The 21,143-nt window shown below is 38.6% G+C and overlaps 3 protein-coding genes across 4 annotated transcripts; 2 read left to right on the forward strand and 1 right to left on the reverse strand.

Moving 5' to 3' along the window:
* Positions 1-666: 666 nt before the first annotated feature.
* Positions 667-4,010, forward strand: LOC146375625 (transmembrane protein 233-like). 2 transcript variants are annotated; one of them, XM_084947579.1, is made up of 4 exons: positions 667-1,032; positions 1,981-2,115; positions 2,196-2,245; positions 3,170-4,010. In XM_084947579.1, exons 1-3 carry the CDS (start codon positions 874-876, stop codon positions 2,205-2,207), a joined length of 306 nt encoding a protein of 101 aa, XP_084803705.1. In that variant the 5' UTR covers positions 667-873; the 3' UTR covers positions 2,208-2,245; positions 3,170-4,010. The 2 variants fall into 2 exon arrangements, with proteins under 2 accessions (XP_084803705.1, XP_084803704.1); XM_084947578.1 differs by having other exon boundaries at positions 674-1,032; positions 2,196-4,008.
* A 1,635-nt stretch (positions 4,011-5,645) lies between these two features.
* prkab1b (protein kinase, AMP-activated, beta 1 non-catalytic subunit, b) lies at positions 5,646-11,916 on the forward strand. Its single transcript, XM_084946978.1, has 8 exons — positions 5,646-6,545; positions 6,713-6,876; positions 8,227-8,396; positions 8,485-8,578; positions 8,700-8,814; positions 10,053-10,186; positions 10,290-10,358; positions 10,508-11,916. The coding sequence occupies exons 2-8, from the start codon at positions 6,730-6,732 to the stop codon at positions 10,583-10,585; spliced, it is 807 nt and encodes a 268-aa protein (XP_084803104.1). The 5' UTR covers positions 5,646-6,545; positions 6,713-6,729; the 3' UTR covers positions 10,586-11,916.
* A 4,149-nt stretch (positions 11,917-16,065) lies between these two features.
* Positions 16,066-18,796, reverse strand: LOC146375627 (phospholipase A2-like). The gene is made up of 4 exons (XM_084945756.1): positions 18,753-18,796; positions 18,434-18,590; positions 18,204-18,331; positions 16,066-17,970 (listed from the first exon to the last, which is right to left on the reverse strand). Exons 1-4 carry the CDS (start codon positions 18,790-18,792, stop codon positions 17,846-17,848), a joined length of 450 nt encoding a protein of 149 aa, XP_084801882.1. The 5' UTR covers positions 18,793-18,796; the 3' UTR covers positions 16,066-17,845.
* Positions 18,797-21,143: the final 2,347 nt, after the last annotated feature.

Here is a 21,143-nt window from a genome sequence, read left to right on the forward strand (position 1 = left end):
GTTACAAAAGCATTCCTTCGACAATGGTCAGGTACAAGGACTAGACTGAAAAAGTAGCCAATGTCCAAATAAACCTTGAGAAAACCTGGGAAAATAACTCACAAGATCAGCTTAAGAAGGTCTGGAAACAAAATGTAAAGAAATGAGGGTTGGCTCAAGGCTTTAGCACAGTGCTATTTTTATTATTGCTTTAAATGTGGATTTCATTGCCATCAATAATAATAAATTACAGGTAACACATAGGCTACCAGATAAATTAGTTGAAATATATATGTATTGTTTTAAGTCTGTTTTCCTTGTTGAGCTTTTTTATTTCATGCCTGTACATGATACATGAGCAGTAGGGGATGGAGCACAGAGGCATGCATAGTTTTAATGTGTTTATTAAAAATTAATGTTTTATTTATGTATCCATTATGTATTCCTTTTTTGATATACTCTCTCTGACCACATTAACGTATACCATCTGGGTTCTGAGTATGGGGGTACATGAGGTTGGAGGAAAAAGGATAGGGTGGACTTTTTTGTGTCATATTTTGCTCTGTCACTTTTGAGACTAAGCTGATCGTACCTTCTCTTCCTTTTTTCACTTCCTCCTTTTATATAGGCGATAATAAATAATTGATTACAAAAAAAATGCATGATTACAAGTCTGAAGTAAAACATTATAAATGTATCTGCTCAGGCTTCTTGCCTCTGTTCCTCTGCATCTCTCTCATAATCTCTGCTGGCTGATTTCTATCTTCCATCATCGCTGCTCCACTGCCTCCCCTCCCCTGCTTCCACCTCCAGCCTCTCAGTGTCTCCCAGTGTCTCAGTGCTGTTGTTTCGCCTCTCTGCTTTCTACTGTCTCGGCGGGTGTTGAAGCCAGTCATGAACACCAAGCCCTCGCTGGATGGGAGCTCTGACTTTGTGAAGAACGAGGAGGCTCGGGAGATTCCCCCTATGAGGAGCTACCTCTGGCTCACCATGTTCACCTGTTTCTGTCCTGCGTGGCCCATCAATATTGTGGCGCTGGCTTTCTCTGTCCTGGTAAGTTGCTCGAAGCTGGAAATGTGAGGTTTCTGAATCCTGTCTTTTTTTTAGTTTAATGAATAGCTGTGGGTTAGAATGCGTAATGTTTTTAAGAGGTATGCTGGCATTCAAAAAACAAAAACAAAAAAACTAATAAATGTAAAAAAAATCAAAGCATATGTTATCCTGCATAAATGCATATTTTATAGGTAAAAGTACCACTGCTGGGAAAAACTCTACAGACCACGTGGGGTGATGGCAATAGTTATTAAATATGGAGCAAACATAAGTCAAGTGAGAAATTTGCATCTTTACTGTGTAAAGTTATTCTAACCCACTTAACGTTTCTGAGTGGCCTAACATTAACGCTTCTGCTGATGTTTGCTAAGATCAAATATACCTCCTGTTTATGGTCTTTCCAAGCATCCAACCACACCCTGGACTGCTTACAGTAATGCTCCATACAACGATGCTATCAGACCAGCATGTGGATAAAGCTCAGGAAAGAACACCCATTACCAGCCAGGGTGGCACAAAGTTGAACAAAGTTGAAGAATTAGATAGCAAAGATGCATTTAGACTGATGTCAAGTCTTTGAGTTGTCAGATGAGACGGCGTGAGTGCCAACAGCAGCTGCTGCATTGCTGTAGCCGTGAGTAATAAGATGAGGCATGCAGGCTTAGCAACGTGTGGTTACCACTGCTTAGGACATTGGCTACAATACAAATATGAATTAGAGACAACATGAGAGGCAGGTGCAGATGTAACGCACGAAGGGGGTTAATAATCATTTCCTAAATGTTCGGTGCAGATTCCCATAAAAGCCACGTGGCGTGGCTTGCTGTCACTATGAGGATTATTATTATTGGGAAAGTGGAACTAGTCTTTTCCTCACAGCACATTTGCCCACAAACCATTACACACACAGTGTGAGCATGTACGGTAATGTCCGTAATTGTCCCAAAGGCCCAGAAGAGCTATACCCACGAGGACTATGATGGCTCCAGACGGCTGGGTCGGAAAGCTCTCCACTTGGGGATTGCCTCGTTTGTCATCGGTGCTGTCATCATCACTGCGTACATCATTATACACTTTACCACGGTATGAATGCACCAGATATAAGAGGTGTATAAAAAAGAAAGAGCAAGACATTTCAGCAATCTGTTGTTTTTCCATTACAGCATGAGGTGTGACCTCTTGAGGGGAAAGAGGAGATGGAAGAGGCGAAAAGGTGAAACTGTTACGGCGAGATGAGCACCATGTGGTGGAAAGGAGCTCTGTTTGGCTTCTGTCATCAGCAGCTTTGGAGGTTTTTAAAAGATCTGGTGGACCTAATTTTAATGTACCATACATCCTGGCTGAAGCTATTATGTAAATGATATTGCAATTGCATTTTCACAGGGTATGTGAATGTAAGGTAAAAGAGGAGCCTTTCCTGTACTACCAATGAGCAGGGGTTTTTTTAACTAAAGGGCTAAATTATGAATCGCTATCAGATAACATCTGCTTGATAACATAAACAGAAAACATCTTATTGTTTGAAGAAGCCACTGATAATTCTTAACATGTGTTTGCAATCTTACTGTACATGATGTGAGGTGACAAATATAACATTAAACGTTTTGTTCACAAAAAATGGCCAATTACACAAAATGGAAATGACACAATATTCATATTTCCTGTCATGCAGAATAAAAACGAGTTTAGAAGTGCTGATGGCATAGCTTAAACCTATACCAAAATTTATATTTCAAACAGGGACTCAACTCATGTGATCTCCTTACAATCAATAGTATGATTATGATCTGGCGACAATATTGCCACACTATAGTAGGTTGATTTCACAATACTCAGTCCACTTTGCCTTTTGGCCTCATTTCACCTTCTTTGACACCTGCTGCAAGCTGTTGACTACGTGTATGAGTAGTTGTAATCTGAGAGGTTACATTAACGCTATTACAGGGCTAAAAATACAGCATGCAATTTTTACAGTTTAATCACTGTGCTAATTAAAAAGAAAATAAAAGTCTAATCACCAGCTTATAGTAGTGAAACTGCTGGCACATTGCCGTGAACCCAGAAGTATCTTCTAGTAATGAAGAGGTTTTCATTGTGATCCGTGTTAACCTCTGATTTTGGCATTTTCCATCGGCAGAACCTCATAAAACATGAGTGCCATGACTCTCGGCTGATCATAAACTCCATACAGCACTGGAAGAAGGTCATCTCGACTTGGTTTTCCCTTTGAAGTCCCTCTTCCGAATCCATATAAATCCCCAAGAAAGAAAAGAAGGAACTACATCTCTAATTGTAAACCTTGGCTGGTGAAAATGAACCATAGCTAAAACCTTTTGAATGATTTTGATTTTTGTGCTTTGGACCAAGTTTCCAATGCTGCAACACTGGAAAGTAATCTGTTTGCACATGAAGCACTGAAATTTTATAGAGAATATCCCTGGAAATACAATAAGCTGCTGATTTTTTTCTCCAACACAGTCTAAAATAAAAATGACCACTGTGGAAACAACTGCTAATGTTAATGCTTTTGTTTAAGATTTTCTTTTTGAATCTTAAAACTGTAACATTGTGACCCACTGAATTTTATTTCAAATAAAATGTCAGGATGTTTAAATTTATGCTACATTTGGATTCTTTTCAAAACAAATCAAATATTCATTTTTTGGAATTGCATTAAAAACAGGACATTATATTGCTTCAGGGAACAAACCGATACACGTTAAAATGCATGCTGTCAAACAGCGTGATTGTATTTACATGTACAGTAGTTCTCTCTCTGCTAATCCAGACAGAAAAAAAGAGATGAATTTTATTAAATACTGATGACCCTGTGTTGTTTTTATTTTGAGTGCATACAGTAACACCCGGCTATATGGATTACATGAAACTGGAGAGGTGTGAGAATGTCTCAGAGGAATCAGATGTGAGTGCTGAGCTGCAGAAACCTATGGATCTGTGATCGTAACACAGAAAAGCTTGCAGTACGTCAGTAAAGAACAGGCGATAATTATTTTATTTAGCAGGGATAATGCACATTAATTAACATGAGCATATCGATAGTTAACCATATAAATAATTTTAATCTCCAATTCCTCGCAGGCTGTTAGCAGTTATAAACATGCAAATTAACAAAATTTGACTCTATTTACAACTTTTTTCCTGTATAACTAAATCCAGAATTAAATTTTAAATCCTTTTCGCCACATATAAGGTATTGAATAATTAGAACCCATCTTTACTGTATCACTCCAAACTTTGGCTTAAAACTTTCCTTTTTGATAAAGTTTAGTTAGGGCTGGATCAGGTGACTCTGAACCCTCTCAGTTACGTTGCAATTGCCCAAGGCTGCTGGTACATCCCATGATGTACTGAGTATTTACTCTTCACTCACCTCTTTTCAAGCTCTGTGTTTATAGACTCCGCAATTAATCAATATTTATTATTAATCTCTCCCACAGTGTGTCTTTTGTCCTGTTTCCGTCCCGTTCGCCTCAACCGGCCATGGCAGATCTCTGCCCCTCCCTGCTGGAGGTTTCTTCCTGATTAAAGCGTTTTTTTCTCCCCACTGTCACCAAGTGCTTGCTAATAGAGGTTTTTTTATGGTTTTGGATTTCTCCGTATTAGTTTCTGATATAAAGCACCTTGAGGTGACTGTTTGGCACTATATAAATAAAACTGAACTGACGATAAAACATGCAAAAAGTGGAAATAGGCACATATAGTTTGAGTCCAAAAAAATTCAGTTTTAATACATACATTTTAATACATACACTATGTTTGCATTTTCTTCTAAATGCATTCGAAAACCTTTAAAACCTTAAAAACTGTGACTATATGTGTCAAGTGTTCTCTTTCTGTGAGGTGCCCACACTTGAAAAAGACCAGACTTTGAATTTCACTCACTTTATTTTGACCAGCTAGTTTGATAGCTGGTAAGTAGATGGATAGATATAGATAGGTGAAAAACCTTTCAACACAAAAAAATAAAGAACATTTCATTAATCATTCAGATAAATTAAATGCATTATACAGAATAGAAATGAAACAAAATTATATACACTTCAGTAAAGCCATTTAACATAGCTAAAGCTAAATACTTTTGTCTAAACTATCACTTAACCCAGTTTAAGTCAGTTTTACATTCATTAGTTTTTAATCACAGAGCTGAGTAATCTCAAACAACGAAGATGAAATAAACTGGTTCTTGAATACACAAAATGTGTCTACCTTGCATTTTTCACTTTTCATAAACAATTACATTTTGAAAGTATACATTTTAAAGTTTAGAGACTTTAACCAAGGATTTTCTTTTACAAAGAATCATTTTCCTTAAATTAAACCAAACATATTTACACTAGTTTTAAGATTTACCAAGGATTTGGGGTAACTATTTTTAGTATTAATTAACATAAATATGTGGGAAACACTATCTACATAAACAATTTATTCAAACTTAAACATTCATTTTAATATCAATATAATTTTTTAAACTTAAATGCAGTAACTATTTCCCAAAGCATAAATACATTTCCACAATTGAGCTTCCACAGATCCCGAACATATAAACAGCAAATATGAGTCCAAGAGCTTACCGATAGCCCGTCTAGCTCAAAGTCTTCCTCACAGTGGACCGTGGATTGTGCTTTGTTTGCTGTCCTCTCAGTATGTCACACCCGGGTCAAATGACTGCTGCATGCATTTTAAGGTCTACTAGGCATGCCAGCCCTTGATTGCTCTAATTCAGCTCACCTGGCGGAGCGGCGCGCACCAGGCCACGCTTAGTTATAGATTGCACACAAGGTCTAATCAGCAGCCATGCGCAAGCAGCAGCACAGAGCAGGTAGTGGGCAGGAGGAGGAAGAGAGGAGTAACAGCCACACCTACTAGGTCAGCGCGACAATATGTTTCCAAAAAAAATAAATAAATAAATAAATCGTACTTGAACGCGGATGATAACGTCCAGGTCTCCTTTTTCTTTGGGCATTTCAATGACTTCATATTAGAAGCCTAAAGCTAGCTTCACGTTTACACCTGCAGCTGTGTATTGGAATTAGTAGCCTGTTTTCAACGCGCCCATGGCGGGACAAGACCTATAAAAAGATGAGTCCGCCGCAGTAAACGACAGGGCAGCAAACAGTTAAACTGTCTTTGAAAACGAGCACAGGAGGCGGAAGAGGTGTGTTTTCAACAGGCCTTCAACGACAGACGCTGAAGTTTCTGCTAAACGGCGAAAGTCATCAGAGTACGGCTGACTAAGACGGAATAATAATAATAAAGATAAGGGCAGCGGAAGGTAAAAAAACGAAAGAAAGAAAGGCCAGGAGAAAACTTGACTGCTGTTTTGTATTAGTCCGCGGGGACGGAGGACGCCGCTCGGCTCTGGTGTTTTCAGGCAGAGGAAAACTTTCAGGAGGCGGAAAAAGCAACGATAAGGACACAAGAATATAAACACCCCGACCAAGGTGCTCATCTTGCCTGCAGCAGGCCGAGGCGCCACTGGGAGGTTTTTTTTGGTGGGTTATTTGTAGTTGTTAGCTGGCTAGAGTCCAGCAGTCATTGCTGCTGCTGTTGTTATTAGTAGATACGTGAATTGTATCGCGAAGGGCCCCTGGTGGTCATTGTAAGGACCACTGCGGGGCTCCCGGTATACTCTGCTGACTTGATGCGTTGTCTCTTGCAGTGTGTGAAGCCATCAGGATGGGGAACAGCAGCAGTGACCGATCCAGTGGAAGTCATGGTGAGAGGTCATACAGAGAGGGACATCATGGAGGGAAGGAGGCTCGTTCTAACATCATGATGGACAGCGCAGATGATGCAGACCTTTACCAGAGAGAAGATCAAAAGGTATTAGAGCAAGTTTACACCATGAACTCTTAAATAAAGCTTTCTGTTCTGTCCCATTGCACTGGATAGCAAGTGACATGCAGGCTTTTGGAAGTAAATTTGTTTTTAAATGAGTTGGTACCAATTATTGTACAATTAACCAATTTCCCCCCAACCACAACTGGTCGCTGTGGATGGCGGCCAGTCCCTGAGCCTGGCTGTTCTGTTTGAGGCTTCTTCCTGTTAAAAGGGAGTTATGTCACCAAGTGCTTGCTCAGAGCAGGATTGGGTGATTGCTGGGATATTCTCTCTATTGTATGCTCCTTACCTGATGATATAAAGCACCTTGTAACAGGTAACTGTTGTTGTGAATTGACACTATATAAATAAAATTGGATCAATACCTCTTATATATGGTTTTTACACAGATATGTATGAACTGGTAAATATTCAGATTATAAACATCATTCTTAAACCTTTTATGGTTTAGAGTGTTTTTATTTTTCCCTATAAAACTTAAGATTCTCTGCAGTTTTTTGAAAAATGATTTGGAATACAAATGTCAAATATTAAACAGCCAACCATAAAGCCTTTAAACAGTTTTCTAAAAGCAGTCTGGTAACTAAAATGGTGCCATCTTTGTGCATTGCACAGTTACACTGATTAGCCACCACAATACAACCACTAACAGGTGATGTGAATAACACTGATCACCTGATTGCAATGCCAAATTCTCCTAAGAAACACTGGGTCTTGGCATTTATGTGGATTTTTTTTTTTTTTTTTTTTTGCGCAGATATTGGCAGTAAAAGAGGGGCCTAAACTAGAATTATTAACCTGAAGCTTTTATTTTTACGACTGATCAGAGTGCAGTGTAATGGAAAACAAGAGGCAGGATAACAGTTTAATTAATGCAGAGGCAACATGTTGACACTACCTCGGAGGAGGGAGAGAAATCCACAGAGCTTAGTGTCTTGTAAAATAGTTGGTGCAAAGTGTCAGTAATGTGTCAAAACAGTAAAATATGGTCTGTTCAGGATGTGCAAACTGTGTGTAATGGATGCAAGGAAGGCTTTAAATTCTGTTAGTGATGTGTACACAAGTCAAATGTTAAAACAAAGATTTGTCCAACAGTTTGTTTTATCAATGTCAAATTCCTGATAAAGGTAAATTAAGTCTTTACTTTTTGTATCTAATTGGAGAGTAACATCAAAGAACATCATAAGCTAAAGATATGTTTAAGAGGTTACACATACAAAAAGCACTTTTCTGTATCCTTTAGTGTTTTTCTAAGTTTGCCATTCAGTCTGGAGAAAGGCTACAGGTGCTCTTGCTAACATGGCAGTAATGCAGTGATATCATTCTTCTCAGTCTCCACAGGAGTTACAGGAGTTTCTGGCCTGGCAGCAGGACCTGGAGAGCGACGCTAAAAATCTAGCACAGGCCAGACCGACTGTGTTCAGGTGGGCGGGTGCAGCGAAAGACGTCTTTGTGTCCGGCTCTTTTAACAACTGGTCTACCAAGATCCCACTCAACAAAAGGTAGTTTGAGTTAGGGGAAAGCAGCCTCAGAGATGCTTCACTGTTGAAACCTATTAAAAAGTAACAAGCGGTTGTTTCTCAAACCCAGTCGGAATAACTTTGTGGCTATTGTGGACTTGCCTGAGGGAGAGCACCAATACAAGTTTTGTGTGGATGGTCAGTGGATCTTGGATCCGGCTGGGGTGAGTGGAGGTTTTACATTTTGGGGTCACTAGTTTATTACTCTTATTAGTGGTTTACACTTAGAAGTGTGTATCATTACCTTTTTAAATTTTTTTAAAAAATTTTTATGCTCTCACCCAGGCTGTGGTAACGTCTAAAACTGGAACAGTCAATAATGTCATACAGGTGAAAAGAACAGACTTTGAAGTCTTTGATGCCCTCAGGATTGACTCTCAGGACTCGGCTGACGTCTCGGGTACGGAAACTTGTTAATTTGTAACTCAAAAACTTTGAGGTGGTTCTGTAACTCCAAAGCATGTTCAGACTTGGGCCATATTGCTTTGTATGCTCACAACTTTGGATATTTGGCTGATTATTGCTTTGATGATTGTACCCTTAGCAGCCAGCTTGTTAGGTACACCCATTCAGCCTGTTGTTAACACAAATATCAATCACATGGTAACAACATGGTACATTTGGGCATGAAGCTGAAGTTCAAACAAAAATGCAGAATGGAGAATAAAAGTGATTTTAAGTGACTTCGGCGTGGTTGTTGGCCGCAGACTGGTCTGAGTATTTTAGAAATGGCTGATCTGCTGGGATTTTTTATTTTTATTTATTTATTTTTTCCCCACAAAACCATCTGTAGCGTCTCTAGCTAACGGAGTGGCGGGCGGGGGGGGGAAGAGGAGAGAAAATATCCAGTGAGCGGCTTTTCTCTGGGAGAAAATGCCTTATTGATGTGAAGTCAGAGGACAATGGCCAGACTCCTTGAAGCTGACAGGAAGACAGTATAAACTCACGAACACCTCGTTACAATTAAGGTATACATAATGCTCATATCAGTTCAGGCTGCTGATGGTGTATTAGCGTGAGCAACACCAGTCTACCCTGAATATTGCTGATGTTTGAGATGACTCAGGTTCTCTCAAACTGGTTTTTGTTTTTAACATGACAGTTGGTTCACTGCTCTCAAATGGCCATTGTCAAATCTACAGCAACTGTGATGTCATATCAATGTGGACCAAAATCTGAGGAATGTTTTGGCACCTTGTTGAGTCTATGCAGCAAAGAATTACAGCAATTATGCAGGCAACAGGGGTACTAGCAGTTTTTACCTAATAATGTGGCTGCTGACTGTAGATGAATGATTGGAATAGAGTCCAAACTATAGCTGCCTGATTAATAAAGATTATTGATGGAAAAGCCTTTGAATCGATTGTCCCAGAAAATGATGGTCTACATGCGCTGAAACAGCTAAAATAACTTAAGTAGTGTCGGTGTCCAAAAATATGCAGAGTGCAGCTGCAACATTTTGGAGGAGTCTGGTTTTTATTTCAATATTGCATATTGTTTTTTTGTTTGTTTGTAAACAAACACCAGTGAAAACAAAGGGTCCTTGAATAATTCTGTCTGCCGTATCTCTCTGTAAAGCTTTATTAAGGCGAAGTTATTTATTTATTTGTTTATTTACATTTGATCACTCTTTCCCAGACTTGTCCAGTTCTCCTCCTGGCCCCTACCTACAGGACGCATATGTAACCAAGCCAGATGACAAACTCAAACATCCTCCTTTCTTACCTCCTCACCTGCTGCAAGTGCTGCTCAACAAGGACACTGGTATTTCTGTAAGTCCAGGCTTGAAGTTGTTATATACATTTAATTATATAATTATTTATATGCATATGTTTAATTTTACATTTGATTCATCCTGCTGTGAATTTTCCACAGTGTGACCCGACACTGCTTCCAGAGCCTAACCATGTGATGCTAAATCACCTGTATGCCCTCTCCATCAAGGTAACAAATTGAATCTTTTTTTTTTTTTTTTTTTTTTTTCCCAAATTGTTAATGCTGTAGTTCAGATTGTGATTGTCAGTTCTCACGGTGCTGTGTCAAAATGTCATGCCATCATGTGATTGTGGGTTGCTTTCTGTTTGTTTTTAAAGGACGGGGTGATGGTTCTCAGTGCAACACACCGATACAAGAAAAAGTACGTGACCACTCTTCTGTACAAGCCAATATAATCCACGGAGGTGCGCTCCCTCCTCCTCTTTTGAAATCAATCTGTTGGTGTACACAGCTGCTATCTGGACTGCTTTGCTGAAACTGGACCTAAAGTATCTTCCTGATATCGGTTTAAAACATTTGATAAAGTTGGTGATTTTGAACTGATCTCAGAATTTGAAAATGTTGAAATGTTCAATGTTTGCAAATACGTGTTATGTTATGAGCAGGCTGGTGTTTTAAAAGACTTCATTCCAACTTCACCCTGATTAATTAATACAAGTGTGGTTACTGGAGACCAAAATGATGAGGACGGGGGAGATCTGTAATCCTTGAACTCTGACACCAAGCCTCAATTTTGACATTTGTATTGAAGTGACCTGGAATTACCTGAAACTGAGACTTGAAAAATGTTAGTTTTACTAACAGGAGGCTAGCACAGCTGCATCGGCTCTCCTTACACGAGGAAATGGACACAAAGACACTAAGAGGTGGAAATGTAACATGTAATGTATTTCATATGATTCCTGTTTTTTGTTTTTCTTTTCTAAAAATACAATGTTTTTCAGATGACACATTATAAATCAGAAATGGAATGAAATTTTCATAAAAAAAAAAGATGACTGCAAAAATCCATTAGTGCTATAAGGTTTCCTTTTTGTGTTTGTGCGTGGGTTTTTATTTTTTGAGGTTGTATGATTCGGTGCACACACTGGGCTTTAGAAACCAGGTTCTTTTTGTCGTGAATTGCACGAGTACACACTTTTAGTTCAGCATGAGATGAGCATCAGTGTCCACCTGTGCAGCTGTTTTTTTTTTTTTTTTTTGAATGATGCAATTTGTAAATTAATATACTAAAACGGCTGTAGTCAAAATACTCAACAGTATGTTGACTCTAAGCATAAGCATTCACTGCACCTACTGTATCTACATCCAAGTAAAGATTCACATAATCAAATTGTTTTTAAATTGACACGATGAAAAGCAAAACCTGGAAATGGTTCAATATTTTCAGTCTTTTTTTTTTTTTTTTTTTTCTGTTGTTTGTGCCCATAAACAAGTTTAGCAGAGTGAAAATCAGGTAAGGGAAGCATGACAGATGTTTACTTCTATTGCACAAACATGTAGGTAAAGGACATAAATAACATGAACATATTACAGAATGTTATATTACACTATATTTCTAATCAACTTGGTAGCTCTTGACACTTGACGGAGAACAAATTTTGGGGTCAACTTGAAAGAAAGGCACATGTGAAATGTAAAAGTCACAGCAAATATGACATATTTAGGTGCAAACTGTTATGCAGCATTTAGAATCCCCATATAGCAGTATCATTCTTCCCCCCCCCCCCAAAAAAAAAAAATAAATCATGGACCATCTAATTCAGTGAATGATGGTCGGCTTATCATTGATCTTTCCACTCAAATGTGGCTGTTCTTCTCTGTCACCCAATTGCAGCTGCTGCTTCATCAGCTGCAAAGAAAACAAACCCTCTATACTGAAGCCTTCCTACTGCAGGATGTCACTGACAGTAGCATTGGTGCATAACTGCAAGTTGTAATAAGAGGCTGCAGACCTCAGATTTTTAGGGACTTCTGGTGTAGACGATAAGGCATGCGTTTATGAGTATTTTATTTAGTTAGCATGGAGTTATGTGCACTGTCAATGACTTTTACAGCTGGGTGGAGATGTTGGTCCTCTTGAGGTCTTTATAGATTTGAATTGAATCCTGTCTATAATCTATGTGTGATCTACATACACAGCAACGAAACTGAACTTTTGAAACGAGGTTAAACAACCAAAGGCTTCCTTCTTTAAATTAAGGATGCTGGTTTAGTTGATCACATTAGCAACCTAGTAGTTTCAGGGCTTTGTGGAGGCTGATCACTGAAGTTTAGGAAAATTACTGATGTCTCCTGTCAGACAAACTATATAGGATCACCACAATTTACAGGCAATTTTAAGTTTTGAAAAGCCCTATTTGTGTGTGTGTGTGTGTGTGTGTGTTACTGGGGATATTTTGTCACTCCAGAACAATGATAAACTGTGTCACATTTAGTCCTGGACAAGTAAAGAAGAAGGAAACATGAAATACCAACATGATGGTCGTGCAAATTAATATTTGTGATGGAAAAAAGCTATGAAGGCCATGTTCTGTGCAAAAATACTTTTCAAATTATATTATTACTGTAGTCAAATGAACAAGTTGTAATCCACCATCACTTAAATAAGAAAATAAATCAACAAAGAAACTTTTAAATAACAAGTCCTTAATTCAGTTTTTGGTTGATTCTCGGGTTTTACTGTGTTGTGTTAAATGACTGGGTTTAGTTAGGGTTTATAATCAATTCAATTCAAACTTTTATTCATATAAATCTAATTGACAGCAGTAGCTGTCAAGGTACAGTACGTGATATAGACCCTACAGTATTAGGGTTAGTAATCAAATGATAGCCTATGAGCAAGCACTTGGCAACAGTGGGGGGAATCTCCCTTTTAATAGGAAGCAACCTCTGGTAGGGTCGTCATTTGCCGTGACTGGTTTGGAGGTAAGGTTAAAGAGAAGAGAGTATAGAGACAGAACAAAAAGCACAGCGTGGGAGATTAAAGATAAAGGTTAATGACATGCAGTAGTAGTATAAACACATTGGAAGTACTCACTGCATCATCACAAGTCCATCAGCAGCTTGAGCCTTTAGTATCAAAAGGGAAAGTTTTAAGCTCAAAGTTAAAATTAAATAGATGGTGGGAAGAAAGGGAGATAGGAAACTAGTGAGTGAATTGGAAATGAAGGGAGGGAGCCTGAGAGGGAGAAAAGGAGAGAAGGTAGGAAGATAGAGTGGGAAGATGCTGTGAAGAAAGGGAAATAGGAAGGGATTAAGGAAATGAAGGACAGAGGAAAAAAGGCATAAAGATTGGAGGAAAGAGGGAAAAGAGTAGGAGGGAGATAGAAATATAGGAAGGGAGGAAAGATATAACACATGAGTATAGGTAGGAGGGAGGAGAGAATGAGGAAGATATGGAGCAAAGGAAGGAAGACAAGGGAGGAGGATCAAGGGAGAGGTAAATACAGGGAGGGGATAGGATGGAGGGAGGAATAAATGAAGGTAAATAGGGATGGAGAAATTGGAGGAAGTGGGTGAGGGGTAAATACAGGGAGGAAGTAAGGAGATGGAGGGAGGGTGGGACAAATAAAGGGAGGGAGGGGGTGTGGGTGTACTGTGTGTTACGCACTGATCAATAATCAGTCATTTGTTCCATTATAAGTGGTCACACTAATGGAAGCAGAGCAGCTGCAGACAGTCTGACTGTAAACTGATTACATTTCATATTGAAATGTCTTCACAGACTGAGATTCAGTCAGAGTCTGAACTTCAACATCTTTTTCACTGAAAGTCACCTAAATCAGTCCCGCTGGCTCGACCCAGAACCGGAATCACTTAAAGATGTCACAGGTTCTGTAAAGGATCCGCAAACCGTGCCCAGGTCTGCTTGCATGGTGGAGTCGGACATAAGTCAGACACAAGACTCAGAGTTTAGTTTTAAACTCAGTTTGTTGAACAAGCTGCCTGGTGTAGGGTCCCAGTGGTCTTAAGACCATAACCCAATATTCTTCTCTTTGTTTGAGGTGTGCAAATTTATCTCCACCCCTGCACTGAGACTAATAGATTTAATATCTGCTGACATTTGTAGTGTTCAATCCTCAGTCTACTTGCAATCACACCTACAGAGAAAAAAAAGTTAGATTTTTTTCTATGCAGGTGTGAAAAAAACACATTTAAAGGTGTTTTTATTGATTAAAAACACATTTAAAAGCGTCAGTTTTCACCAGATTCTCACAATAATTAAACTTACCACAGCAAAAATTGTCTTTATGCCAGTGGAGCCAGGTTTCTGGTTTGGGAGCAGACAATTAATGCCTGACTAGTTTGTGCCGTTCTGAAGCTGAATCCTGGGGGTTCCAGTACAAAAAGATTGGGATCCCAATCTTTTTATACTATTGTTAACATTGTTAATCAGAACAGTTTTCTTCTCTCAAGTCACAAAAGTTGGTGATGAGCCAGACTGAACATATATCTCCTCTGATGCATGTCTATAGTTTGGATTTAGAAGTCCTGATCAGAATCCCACAAGGGATGCTCTTAATGAGCCATAAGAAACGAAAACCCTCTGCGTGCGTGTTTTCCAGGCAGCCAGTTTTCTAAAGATGAAAGTGTGCAATTATCCTTCATCATACTTCGAACTCATCAGATTTAAAAAGTTAAGGACACTGATAAAACGCTGTCTTTAATATGTGTTGATTTTTACTGTGTAGTTGTACATGTCATGTATCACCCCCAGTACAGCACCACAAAAGCACAGTGCTGTATGCTCACACATGCTGGAGCTAATCATCTCTACAGGAGGCAGTGCCTGATAACGCTCTCGCTGATCATACCTGTGTTTCCTCTCAGATAACTATCTCCATGTACAGATGCTCAGTCAACTTGGTGAAGCCCTGAAAACACCAGTGTATTATATTTGTAGGCATAAAAGACATTTTATAACATAACAAATACGTTAATATGAAAAAAAAACTTCTTGTGTCACCAGTCACTGAACTTCTGTCCCTTAAAGTGTGCAATGAAAACAGATAGATGAATGAGACACTCCGTAAATAGTCAGCAAGTGTCTTCTGTCAGATTTCAACAACATGGAGACGTCTCTAGGTAAAGTTCTGAAACATGGAGAGCAGCAGCATTTCAGTCTTGGTGGTTCCAAATAAAGACCAAAAAAGTGCACTGAACAAAAAACCCCACAGATTTACCAAAGTTATCTTCAATCTAAAGTAATGTGATGTTAAAAATGACAAAACAACCCATTAAATAATTGCACAAGGCACATTAAAATAATATTAAGAAATCACACAAGTTCTTTGTTCCGAGAGTTCGTTGCAAGGATGTGTCAGAGTATTAGTAACAGATTCAGTGAGTGGGACTCAGAGGGTAAGACGACCAAGAACCACTTACAAAGCATGGGAGGGGACAAAAACTAAGGGGCGGGGTATGGTCACATGGAAGTGTTGGTGACAAGAAGAGATTAAGCATCTGAAAGACAACAATGAGCTGATAAGTTCAAAGACCAAGGCATATTGTGGCAAAACAAAAGTTTCACAGGGCCAGCATCAAGCATGCTGGGGGAAATTGTCTTCAGATTTACTTGATTAACCAAGATACAATTCAGCAGGATGAACAGGCATTGTTTCAGTAACAAGTCATGTTAATTAATGAGACACACAATGTGTAAGGATCAAAGAAGCTTCATTTCAAAGAACTCCTGTTGCTTTAAAAATACATTTTTGATATGCTGTCATGTTATGAACTATAGTTTTTTTTTTTTTTTTTTTACCAGCTGACATTTAAAATTGCAGATTCCAGTCCTATTTTGTCACAATCAGCTGCGTAGCATGAGGATAGTTTTATTGTGGTGCCAAATGCAGAACACAGCAGACAGAAGTAAAAAATATGGCAAGCCTTTAATGCTGAATAGTTCAAAGATAAACATGATCCAAAAAACAGTGGAGCCAGGAAATGCAAATAACAAGGAAACAGTAGGAATAATAATACAGGAAACCCAGGGAATGCATCCAGGAAACAATGGGAAACATGGGAAACCAAGACAAGGAAACGTCTTGATGCATTCTCAGTCATCCAGGAAAGTAAATCTCCAAAAGTTGATTCTGTTCATCTGGACGTAGTGTTTTGTGGGAGAAATGTTTCGTCACTCATCCAAGTGAGACAAGGAAACACACAAGTGGAGGCTACGTCCACACTAACACATTAGTTTTCTCGTTTTCTCTCCGTTTTGGCCTCCACACTGAGGCGGCGTTTTCGCTGGTGGAAAACGCATACATTTGAAAACATTTTGAGTGGCAGTGTGGACAGCGAAAACGCAGACTTTCTAAAAAGATGACGCATGTTAGTCATATGATGCAGTCATGTAACCAATTAAACTAAGATAGCAGAGGGCATTCTACAGCAGTTGTTTTGTTTGCTCTCAATTTTACAGCTCTATTAAAGATTAATATCAGTTTGTACATGCTCCAGATAGCTTTTCTTTAAATTCTTTAACTCTCACTCGCTTTTGCAACTTTGTACTTTTACGCAGCAACAACTCCACCTCATTGTTAGTCCATTTAAAAAAAACTCGGTGCTTTTCCTCAACATTTTGCTGCAACGTTTCAAAGAGCCGCAAAGTAAATAAACGGCAGACAGAAATGAGGCAGGTCGAATCTTCTTGCGTTTCACGCATACGTAGTACTGGAACGTAAGCGTTTTTGGACTCTGTGAAAACGACTGAAAAAGATAGTGTGGACGCGTTTTCAGATGAAAACGCCGTTTGGAAATCTATCCGGGCTAGTGTGGATGTAGCCTAAGTCAATACAAAGCACAAGTGATGAAAACTAGGAAGTAACTAAACAGAGAAGACAGACTCTAACACACAAACCTGACACAGAAGGGGATAAAAGGAAGGCTAAGAAAACATAAAAGAGACCATAAAGAAACAAAAAAACAAAGACTTGTGATGCACATGATACACATCAGGAATAAACAATACTGATCAAATTTGCTGTCTCTTTTGGCCACTGTGCTGGCGAGAAAAAGCGCAGTCCCATTAGTCCTGCTGTTACCGCATAACTTACTGATACTAAGACTTGAGACAGGGTGATTAAAATGATAGTCCAGCAGCTCTCTGTATTACTGCCCTCTGTCAAGGCAAAGACTTTAGATGACACCATTAATTTAGGTTCATTTGTTTCAAGTACACGAGTGCACGCATTCATCCTGAGCTCAAGCTAGATGACCATCAAGAACCAGCTGTGCAGTTTTATGTTTTAGATGATGGCTGTCTTTATTAATGGCATTTGTACATTAATAAACAACAATTGGAGGTTGTATGAATTAATCAAAACCAATCAACTTTCCACAGTTTCCACAGTGACCACTTTTCTATACAAGGCTCCACAGATCTGAGCTCATTTTTGAAATAAAAGCCAATTGTATGTTGTACGGTTGCTTTGCTGAAACCAGACTTCTCCCTGATGTCAGTTTAAAGACAGTAGAATAAATTTTGTAATGGGATCAAAAGTTGAAAATATTTCAGTTAAACTTGTGGATCAGTGTTCAAACTGACACCTTAAAAGAATCAGTCAGCTGTGTTATAAGTGCTTACAAATGGGAAATAGTGAGTATTGAAAAGTGACAAATCAATCTTTCTGCTGTGGTGGGTGATGTGATCAGTTGGCACAGTAAACTGAGTGATCCAGGTTCTTGTTTTCTGGGTTGTATGTATTCTGCGCAAAGCAGTGAGCCGCAGTACGATCACACTCGCACACAGCAGCTTGACACGTATTGTTGGCCGCTGCAGAGAAAGAGCTGTGTCAGCACATGAATACACAACTTCACAGTAATAGCTAAACATCTAACACATTTAAACATTACAAAGGTGGCGTGGTTCCATACATACATGGACAGTTGGAAATTTGTGATTTAAATACATTTTTTAAAACCCAGAACATTAGAATTTAACTATTTCTTTTGCCCAAAATGTGTGTGTGTGTAAGCCTGTTTAGTAAGACTTAGTGACAGTGTTACCTGAGCAGGTCACTCTTTGATTATTGCAGGTAAAATCGAAATCAATAATGTAAGGAAGGTCTTCAGCATCCCCGCATCCAGGAATCTTTCTGCTATTTGCATAACATTTATCGTGAATTTGGCAGCACCTGCAAATGGATCGGGAGGAGAGAGCATGTTTGAGACAATGTCAAGTTCCCTTCTATTTCAAAAACTGAAAACAAGTCTGATGTGTAATGTCTGATTCCTACGCATCCACTCCATCTCGGGGGGTCCCCTTCCCTCCGAAGCCACAATAGCAGCCGTAATTGTTGTATCTTAGAGGGTTAACACCGGGCTGGGCGCACTGGATCATCGACCCAAAATGCCACATTGCCTTAGGCAGCACTGCACCACGTACCGCACAAGCTGTTAGGACATACTCAAAAAATCGATTAGGAGAATTTATCTATTTATATATATATATAAAATCTCTTGTAAATGAAAAACAACAACAACAACTTTTAAAGCAATACAGTCATTGTGTAAAACACGACTGATAATAACGTACATAAGCTTTTTCATGCTTACCAGTGAGAAGCAGCAGCAGAGGATGAGTAATCAAATTCATGGTTACAGTCACATGAACCTGAAATTTGGTACAGCCTGCTTTTATAAGTACGGGTGAGAGGGGGTGGAGACATCTGTCAAAGACTAACATCAAATCTGATGCTCTGTTAGGCCAGCACACTTTGTTTTTCTTGTATTTCATTGGTAGAACATAACAGCATTTACTCAGTTTCTGTAGTGTGTAAATTGAAGGTAATAAACCTCACTTTGGTATTTTTATGACATGCTTCTTAAACTTTGTTTAAAAAAATCCATATCAAAGTTTCAGTTTATAAATTATGCTTTTATATATGAACTACCAAACGGTACAGTTCAATCACATGTGGAAAACACAAAATAATGGAAAGGAATATTCAAAGACCTAATTCTGAAGCAACATGTGAGAGGTGAACGATCAAAGGAGTTTATTTCATCCATTAGTTGTTTTTGCAGCAGCAGTGAGTGGTGGGATGGATAAGTAGGCAAACCATGCACTACAGTGAACTTGAACTAATTTATGGGCAGTGGGCACAAAGGCTTGTCATAGTAGGACAAAATGTGATTGGACAGGTAAGATCATTCCCTCAGCAGACTGGTGAACTGGATGTGAACCTGATGAGAGTGAGTAAGAGCAGACCCCAGAATCAGATTTCAGGTTCAATTAGAAGATCGGGGGATTAAATGCTATGAAAAATAACTTGATGTTTGTTAAATTAAAAATGAAAATCTAAATGTTCTTCCAAATGTTCAGCATGAGTATATACAAAAAAGCCATGAAATTTTGGGACTCTTACAGCACATCGTCCACCTTTTCTGCCAGAAAATAAAATTCATGCCACGAGACCAGCAAAACCCTTTAAAAACCAGTTGGAGTTGGTACTAACTGCCCCTTTCAGACGCACTCTGACACGTACAGATATGCTTTCAGCATCACTCTCAGAACAGCTCTGCCAAACACAGTTTAAACACCTGTCAGAATAAACCAAATCAAAGTGCAGTGCCATTGAAAAAAGAGGAACTGGCAAAAAATCCTGACAACCAAAAGAAAACTGTGTGTATAATGGCTTCACTAGTAAAACACAGATTCAAGTTCCTTCTATAAGGAAAACATTCAGAAAACGTTTATAAGAGGAAAATTATGGAGAATACCAATGGACCATAAAAGGTCTACAAAAAGCCTCTAATTAATTAGAGAATTTATAAAATACAGAAGGTTACATCAAAGATATCTGGATAACGTGTGCAGCTGAACGCATCGAGAAGAAAAGAAGGTGGCACTTTGAGCATTAGTGAGATCTATTAGTAAGGTATTAGCAAATACTTAATTCATCATTTATATATCATTACTGCTTCTTAGTATGGCATTTCTAAGTACAGATATGTTTATCCATCTGTTATGTTTAGGCCGTTTACGTTTACAGCTGTCACTGCAACCGCATCACTGCTAGTAATAATCATAGTCATAATAATATATGTGCAGTAATAAACTGCTAAGCAGGACTAATGCTATATAAATGATGGATTAAGCATTTGTTAAAACCTTACTTATATCTTTCTGATGCTTAATAGTGTGACATAATTGGCATTGCTAAAAAAAAAAAAACGTCAGTGACCCTTTAACATACAATTGCAGTTTGTACACAAATGAAAATAGCTGAAGTTATAGCACTGAACAGAAATAGAGATCGACACCAAGTCACAAGTGATACAGTTACAGGCCTGTTTCTCTACTTTTACAACTCTTCAAAATACTGGACGAAGTTGTCATTAACAGATGAGAACAAATTAATTGATAAACACAAAACAGCTCGGGTTCTTGGTCAAAAAAACCCCCAAAACGTTTATTATGAACCTGGCTTTGGAAGGATAGATATATCATTATATCTATATTTATCAGAAAAATAAAAACATTTTTTTCTTTCTCTCTTTTGTGGGGCGAGTGTAGACAAGTATTGGGGGGACGTGGGGTTAATGGTGATCAGGGTAAACTGGTTTTGAGCATGTGGGAGGGATTAATAAGTATGTAGGTATTCCTTCCTACTCTATTTTGGACTTGGCAATTGAGTTGGTATTTCATGTCACGTATATATTTTATGTGTATATGTTGATTTGTTTGATTTACATGTCTGGAGTAAAAGGTTATCACCATCATTGTCATCATCATCATCATCATCGTCATCGTCATCGTCATCAAGGAGGCAGTCTAACATGTACAAATATGTCACCGTCTGAAGGTCAGTGGATGACTCACAGCTCAGACATTCATTTGATATACTGTGAAGACTGTATATAATTAAAATATTAATTTAATTATATATGCATTACATAGAAATCTTAAGGTTATAGCACAAAAAATATAATGTGAGATGAGAC

The sequence above is a fragment of the Perissodus microlepis genome, chromosome 12, assembly GCF_051167445.1.
Source record: "Perissodus microlepis isolate ML-2025 ecotype Zambia chromosome 12, ASM5116744v1, whole genome shotgun sequence".
Classification (NCBI taxonomy): domain Eukaryota; kingdom Metazoa; phylum Chordata; class Actinopteri; order Cichliformes; family Cichlidae; genus Perissodus; species Perissodus microlepis.